The 8,443-nt window shown below is 42.1% G+C and overlaps 1 protein-coding gene across 1 annotated transcript; it reads left to right on the top strand.

Moving 5' to 3' along the window:
* Positions 1–4,923: 4,923 nt before the first annotated feature.
* On the top strand, positions 4,924–8,443 carry TXN (thioredoxin; the record flags this gene model as incomplete). The annotated part of the gene is made up of 4 exons (XM_009702110.1): positions 4,924–5,028; positions 5,714–5,773; positions 6,583–6,648; positions 8,220–8,443. Coding segments are annotated over 4 exons (294 nt in total), but the record flags the coding sequence as incomplete, so codon positions are not given.

The following is an 8,443-nucleotide window of genomic DNA, read 5'->3' as shown; positions in this document are numbered from 1 at the left end:
GTGGACCTGGTGGGCTGCCTGCGGTGCCCCCGGCCGCCGGAAGAAGCTCAGGCGAGCAGATGCCGCTATTCGGGCCTACGTGGACCCCAGTGAGGCCTTGGCCCGCGGACGTTTGTGCGTGAGAGCCCTTGTGCGCCGGGGACACGTTCTGCGTCCTGGGGCTGCCCCGGCAGGAGGAGCCTGCTTCACTGCTGCAGCGGGGTAAGGGGGAAACTGAGGGGTGGACTCGCCTAGTCCCAAGGGGGTGAACAAATAACTGTACGACCTAAGGATTCAGACAGTCGGAGGGAGGTGATGTAATTTCGTATTATGCGAGATTGTTGCTCATCTCCCTTTAAAATATTACTAAATGTCATGTTTTATTTCTCAAGCTGATAACAGGGTCCTACAGAACTCTAATTTAGAAGTTCCAGCTTGCCTTATGTACTGCCAGTGTGTAGGGGACCAGGTGGCTTTCTTAGTAGAGATTGGGCAAAGATCTGGTGTGTTTCTGGATAGGAGTCCATGGAAAACATGAATCCAGTTTTCTTGACTTGAAAGAAATTACTAGAGCTCATTCCTGTACTTAAATAACAGGAGTTGCTGGCATAAGTATTTCCCTTGTTATAGTGCTGACTTTCAGTACACTAGTGCAGCACTTCATTGTTTGGATCGTTCTGTGAATACAAACACATCTGTGGCTTTGTAATACAGAATAGTAATAAAGCCTAGACCAATACATGGAGAATACTCTGCTCGTGATGAACTAGTATGTGGTCTTGTGCACAGCAGCAGACGTGGTTGATAGACAACAATAGAGTATTTGTTAGCTGTAACTTATGAACCCAAATCTCCAAAAATATTCTCTCTGCAAACTTAGCAAGCTCTTCATTTCAGGAAAAATCCTGTTGGGCTAGTCTTGCATTTTGAACTTGGAATTTTGTGGAAGTGTCACTTTAATCTGATTGTGAGGGGCCTGTGAGTGATGCTTTATGGCATCCAAGTTTGTCTTCTAGGCTATGCTTTTCTATAGTCAGTTCACTGTATAAATGAAAAGCATGGCAGACTTCCCATGTTGGACTGCTAAGGTGTTAACATCTGACACATGAGCATACTAATTCTTGTGACCACAGCTTAAACACTTGTGAATGCAGAAAGCTCCTTACAGTTCAAATGAACAAAATGCCTTATCATTCAGGTCCTGGAGATGGAATGGTGTGTGAGTTCAACCTGAAATTCTTTTTCTGGTTTGCATCTCTACCCTTTCCTCCTCCTCTTTTTATGGAGTGACAGAAGGGGTGAACTTTTTGAGCAAGGTTTGAGGTTTTTGATACAGGCTGTAACAGCTTAAAAATGGAGATGCAATAAACTTGGCTTTGGAGGAAGAGCCTGCTCTAACTTAAAGTGAACTGGGCTTCCACTATCCTGCTAGCTATGAGCATTGATTAACAGTCTGCGGTGGTTAAAGCACGGTTTTGTTGCTGATCCATGGAGAGCATGGACTCAACAGTCATGCTGACAAGAAGATTTTAACATCAGCAGCACCCAGAGTATTCAAGTACAGTGCAACTGGGATTTCTGGATTAATTCTGGTTTTCAGTAAAGCAGGTTTGTATTCTCTGATACAAAGAGGAAAACCCTTTCTTCCACGGTCTGCAAAAGTTTCTGTGAGTGACAGCTGCAAAGCAATGTGAACATGACAGCTAGCTAGGTGTGGCCCCTTTCCTAACACAGCATTTTAGAAACCGACTACTTTCTGAGGCATGGCTACTTTGAGTGCTTTATTGGTCCCTCTGAAGTCCCTGCTAGTGGACAGAAGGAGCAGTACTTCAGCTGGTTTAAGAATGTGCTCTTGAGCTGGGCGACTTGTGTAACTTGTAACAGACTTTCACTATGGGACATAATGCCCTTTATAGCAGAAGCTAATGGGGTATATAAACTGTTAAAAAGCTGGCATTGCCAAAGCCTTCCTCTTCACACTGGCTGGCTCTTTCTTTTTTGAGACAAAGCAAATATTGAAAACTTGCAGCTTCAGATGCAGATGATAGTTTTAGAAGTAGTGTCTGCGAGGGAGTTCTGGCAGTTGAATCTTTGGTCTGTTTATGTTAGCTTCTGTATTAAAAAAAAAAAACCACCAAATTATGTAGTAACCATTGGCAGTCATCTGATGACTGGGTTAATCTGAGTTCAAAGGTGACTTGATATATGTTGGAGATAATGTTTACAACTAAGGTCCACGCTATTAGGCAGATTTACTTAAAGCTATCTTACTATTGATGAGAGCAATAGGCTGCTTTCAGCACTCTCTGTGGTCAGTAGCCTCCATTTTGAGGCATTATCTGGTGCTGGGAATCCCTCCTGCACTAGAGGCTTCCATTATGACAGCCTTTTCTCTTCCTTGACCCTTGGAAACAGAGGCCTGCTACCAATGTATTTGTTGAATGCAGCACTCACGTCTCTGTTGGAGGACCATACAAGCAAAATGAGGTCTTACATGTGATCAGGGAGTTTGTAATTAAATGTTAAAAAAAACACACAACAAACCCAACCAACTGGTTAGAGGTTTCCCCCAGCAAGGTGCTACCTGAAGAAAATACTGGTTAACAAAGTGATAAAGTCCTGTAATCGTGTGACCAGATGGTCTTGGGGTGGGAAGTTCCCATTCTGCTAACAAAGGTCATTTGCCTTTTATGTGACAGCTTGTCACTTCACAGTTAACATGAGACAACTATGGAAGTCAATTGAACAGGTCAGGTAGCTTGTTTTGCCCCCACTGCTGTCGTCCTTCCTTCAGGGAAGTTAAGCTCTCTGGGAAAACTTTCAGGATTTCTCCCCAGTACAATGTTTTCTAACTTGTAAGAGTAAGCATCTTTGGACCCTGCATCTCTTTTTGTTCTGCCACAGCAATTTTAACTTATACTAGAGGTGACTTGCAGAGTAACACCTGATTGTAGTCAGGACCAGGTCTCCAATGGTGTATGGTATGTGTGACCAGCTGTTGGTATCATGCCTTCCCACTTTCCCCTTGTTCTGTGCAATAGCAAACCTGAGGTGTGTGGCCAAATGATGGACTTTCTTTTGCAGAACACAGTAATTATGCAGCTGGACAGAAGACTTAAGGGTAAGGAGAGGATGGTCTAACTGGCAAGTGCAGGAAGTGGAATTTGTAAAGAGCTGGTGATGTTACGGTGCAGAGGGGTGAGAAGCTGTACCAAAACCCAAGTTGTAGCATTTCAAGGTGGGGAGGAGTGAGGCTTGACTGAGGAATTTGTGGTATAAGTAGTTGCAGGGAGCAGCTAGTGTAGATTGCCGTGTACAGGGACATTGAACTTTGGTGGGAATGGGGTACTTTTGGGATTATGCCTACTGTGTCATACTTGAGTGGGGGAATGTGGAGAGAAGGGAAAACTTACTGTTGCTGTCTCTTTCAGGCTGAGAGTAGGTGGTATGGAGTGTTAGCTACTGATCTTACAGCAGGGTAGACTCTGAGTATCCAAGATGCAAAGATGGAAAAACTCAATGTGTGGAGGCTGTGCTTTTGAAGATAGCTGCATTGGGAGGGAAGTGTCTTATTAACAGGGGGATGTAATGCAAAGTGTATTTGAAGTTACAGGAAGTTATGAAGACTTTCACGTACGTTTATACATAAGAATGCTAGTGCAAGATCCTCTACTTTCTTGTAGAATATACTTGTGACCAGTTTGACTGTGTGTATTCTTGGCTCCTCACCTGCATGGCATTGTTTAATGGGATGAAATAGCTTACTAGAATCAAGTCTCAACTTACTGTGGCTGATTGCAGAAGCTGACATTAATTAGCTGACTCCTACACTGCAAAACCAACCACTGTGTACATGTGGAAGTAACTATATTGCTTTCAATTAGCTGTTGCTTACAGAAGTGTAATGCCCTGGTCTGTTAAAGTGAGGGAGAGTAAAGCAGCTACTTTTATGCATAATCTGAAATGAAGTTTGTATTAACAACTCTCCTGAAGCTTGCATTGCCATGAGAACAAAGTTGAGGAGTGTTGAAGTGGCTTCTACTTGCTTTGGAAAAACACTGTCAGGAAGTAGCTGGTTAGCACTTTCTGCTTCTGCATGAGATACTTGTTTGCCTCTTACTAGCACGCAAGTATTTATTGCTTTTTAATGTCTTTCAGTTCTGCTAAAACATTAATTTTTTGACCAGAAAACATGGTTAATGGCATGTAAGGACCTCTGAATTCCAAAGAGAAAGTCCAAAAATGATTGGTGTGACTAAGTGCAACAGACTCAAAGGTCTAAAGTATTGGGTGTTACTTTTGTAGCCTGTATGTGCAGCATTGCTTTGGCTAGTGATGTTACATGAGGGTTCACTTGGCAAAATAAGTAAAATAACTATCTTAGGAGGTTGCTTTTTTTTGCTCTTAGAAAACATGCTGTACAGTAAAACATGTATCATCATTTTGATGTTAGCCATTGATTGGAAAAGGCATCAAACTGGAGGAGTGTACAAAAGTTTGTGTCCTTTTCAAATTCTGCAGAAGAGAGACTGTCCCAGAAGAACATCGAAGTCTTCCTGCCAAGACAGAAATGAGAAAGTGGATTATTAAAAATTACAAGGATCCCATCCAGGGGGTAACACTAAACAGAGCTACCAGACTTGAAGAACAGAGGCTAGACGAATTTGTAGCTTATGTTTCCACAGTTCAATGAGTTGAGGTGACTGAGCATTGTGGTCTCTTCTAATTGAAGAGTTGTAAGACTGATGTTAGCACTGATGAAAGCAATTCATACTGAAGCACTTAGATGATCCTACAAATACCCCAGTTAAGTGAAGTGTTTAAAGAGCTACCAAAATGGTTAGTTTGTTTACGCTGAGAGCAGGCTGGCTTCGGGATTAGTCTGAATCAGTTCAGAAAGGAGGGGGGGAATCATTAACGTGTTCAATTCTTTTTTTTTTATAGTCTGAATTTGAGGCAGAACTGAAATCTGCTGGTGAGAAGCTTATAGTAATTGATTTCTCTGCCACATGGTGTGGACCATGCAAAATGATCAAGCCCTTCTTCCATGTAAGTAGACTTTCTGTTTTTATTGACAGCTGTATTAAAGTATATGCAAATGTTTTTGTGCTGCTTGATGATAACATGGAGGAAACTTTTTTGCCACATGTGATTGCCAGCATTTTCTGGAAAAGTGAGAACTTGCAGAAGTATCTGCTTTGGGAATGTCCAGTTAAATATACTGACCTTTGATATAGTTGGGAGCTCAAATGTGGTTTAACTTCTGCTGTCCTAATGCTTACATGCATCTCGGGTTTATAGGGACCTAACAGTTGCATTGCCTCAATAGTTGGTATATACAGTGGAAACAACGCTTACCCTTCTGTACACAGTTATTGTAATCATGGCAGCTGTGTTTAGGTGCCAGTGTTAACCTCCTGGTAAAGTGTGAGAAAGTCTGTAGCATCTTCTGGTGATCAGCTGAGGGCTGTAAGAGAAGGCCTTTCACCTGTGTTGGGATATTTGAGTCTTCTCTGTGGGGAGTGTATTTGAAAAAGTTTCAGTAGATTCTTCCAAGTATTGGAGCAGAAAATAAAATTTTTGCTCTGGTCAGTAAAATAGCTGCTTTAAGGTAACAGAGCACATTTCACTGGGGGGGATAAGCAGCACCAGCCTTACAATCTATACAAATGTGTCTTTCAAAAGAAAATTTTCCTGGAACACTGTAACTGCATAGTTTCTTATTTTATTCTAGAGTTTGTGTGAGAAGTATGGTGATGTGGTGTTCATCGAAATTGATGTGGATGATGCCCAGGTATGGTCGAGGGTGATGTTGAGAGACAGTGGCTAACAAATTCCACTCAAGTGACAATGAAGTCTTTTTAAAATGTCCTTGCAGATACTGAGGCAGAATGAGAGATTACTTCAACTTTGAGAAGTAGAGATATGGTTTTAGCACTTAACACTGAAAATAATTTTTTTTAGAGGGTACCTGAACAGAACAAACTGTGTTGGTTATCTGCACACTTGAAGCCCTGTGGCCTGTGTTAGATAACCTGGGAACACTGAGCCTCTACTTTGGGAGGGAGTGTTAGTCTAAGACCTTAAACTGCTTTGATGCAATCTTCCCTAAAACTAATGGCTCACAACTGTGTGGTGATCTGTCTGGTCTCTCCACTGCTGTTGGTACTGTTTCTTCTTTCGTGTCTTGAATTAAGTGTAATAAAATGTCTGCTGCATAGCAGTTCCAGCAATGTCAAATAGGTACTTGAACGATGTCGGGTTGCAACACAAGTGTTGCCATAGGGTTCTTGAGCCTTACAAATAGTCATACCTGTTTTGATGCAGAGGTCTGCTTTTTTTTTTCCAAACACAGACTACAGGTATAGTAAATGTGGTTTTGCTGTTGCATAAATTAAATGGTGAAGGGAGCATCTTTCAGGCTTACTTCAGAGAGATGTTAACACTGCAGTGTTCTTGCTAGTGATGGAATACCAAAAGTGCTTTTGCTTCATTTTGAGCAGTAATGGCTTTGCCCTATTGTCTAAACAAAAGGCAGCTAGTGGGTTCTAAATTTAACATCCTTCAGACATGCATACCTGAAGATTGTTTTCTCTCTTCCAGGATGTTGCTACACACTGCGATGTGAAGTGCATGCCAACATTCCAGTTCTACAAGAATGGAAAGAAGGTAGGTTCTGGTCTCTTGGAACTGGAGCAGGCAAGCTAAACACTTGAAAGAAGATTGGGAATGTTAATGTAAACCTGCTTTCTCTTGGTAATGTATCTGGGGCACCACTGGCATTAGGACACTCCTGAGAGTGAGCAAGCTCATCTTAGTACTGCAGCAAATGTAACATCAACTGGCAGCTAACTGATGAAGCAAACCCTATTGTTCACAGGTTGTGAACTGAATTAATGTTACAGGTCAGTCTCACAGGCAGAGCTTCATAAGAGATTGTGGGGTTAGATGTCTGGGTTAAAACTGCTAGCCTATCTGCCTAGCACCTTGTGTTTTACTGATCTTGGTTAGTATTTGTTGTCTGGATGCAGCAGAGATGTTCAAGCAGAGACATGATTGTATGTGCCTATGGAATCCTATCCAAACAAAAGTCTCTAACATGGTTGAATATACATGTGGCTGAAACAACTGCTTGGATGCTTTTACATAGAGGCTATGTAACCTGTGAGGTGGAGGTCTTGTCCCTGTCAGAGGACTGAACAGATCTCTTGTGCCTGCTCTGCCAAGAGGTGGGATGAGATGGGATGCAGACCATACTCTGACAGTACAGTGGGCTGCCTGTGCAGGGTAGTTGTGAATAGCTATCTGCCTGAGCTAAAGAATTGCTGAGCAAAATGTGTCATCTTGGGCTTTTAGTTTGCCAAGCAATCTGGTAAAGCTACCTTAGAAAAGTGAGCCTTTCCAAAGTAAAACAATGCCTGGATGGAAGCTTCATGGCTGAAGGCAATGGAATTGTGCCTTGAAAAGTGAGTGTGAGATGTTGAATGACCTTTTAATTCAATATGGGGCCAAATCATGACTAATAAGGAACCTTTGACAGTTTTCTTAGGGTAAACTTCCACAGCTTCATAATGCAATTGGATGAATTGTGATTATGATTCGACAGTGTGAAGGTGATATGTTTAACCCCGTTGTGTGGCTTTTTTATCTTGGGTGACCTTGGCAGTTGTCTGGGCACATGGGCATCAAGCAAGCAATTTCATGGCCTGTAGTGTAGTCTGCTCTGTACCTTGCACCCCTGCAGGTACTGCAAGACAGAGCTGTTCTTTGAGACATGAGTGTTGTGTTTCTCTTTCTGCTGTGTAAGTTGCAACAAGGACAATTCTCACAGGAGAAGCCAGGCTCAGGGACAGGTCATCTGGAGTGATCATTCCAGAATTTGGTTTGTAAGGGTCCTAGGCAGCCCAAGGTAACTTTGAGCTACCTCCAGAGCCTCTTCAAGCCTGTATTTGAGTCTTACAAACATCGCTTCAGGATCAATTGTCTTTTCCCTTGTTTTACATGTAGAAGGCTCCAGCAATGGTAGTCTGGAAGTGACTCTTGATAGACCTTTGCCTGAATTTTTGCATGAGTTGAGTGGGAGAGGAATAGATGAACATCTGCAAAATACTCCCTGCTTTGGGGGTGAAAAAATTTTAGTTGTAGCAGAGTTGAATAGATGTATATATGTCTGGATGCTACACAACTAATGTTACGAAGCATTAAATGCAACAGTTCTAAAAATTTATCTCTCTTTACAGGTGCAGGAGTTCTCTGGGGCCAATAAAGAGAAACTGGAAGAGACCATTAAAAGTCTAGTCTAATCTCCCTCTATGGAGACACTGAAGCATGACTGCTTCGGCTAAATTATAGCCTGCGACTTTTCTACTTTAAAAAAAATCTAAACAAGCTAGCTAGGTGAAGTGGTGGAAACTATCCTCTTGACCTATGTAAATGAGTACAATAAAGTGTAAATTCTTCACTT

The sequence above is a fragment of the Cariama cristata genome, unplaced genomic scaffold, assembly GCF_000690535.1.
Source record: "Cariama cristata isolate BGI_N322 unplaced genomic scaffold, ASM69053v1 scaffold19016, whole genome shotgun sequence".
NCBI classification, from domain to species: Eukaryota; Metazoa; Chordata; class Aves; order Cariamiformes; family Cariamidae; genus Cariama; species Cariama cristata.
The sequence above is the reverse complement of the archived record's forward strand: the minus strand, read 5'-3'. Positions and strand labels throughout refer to the sequence as shown.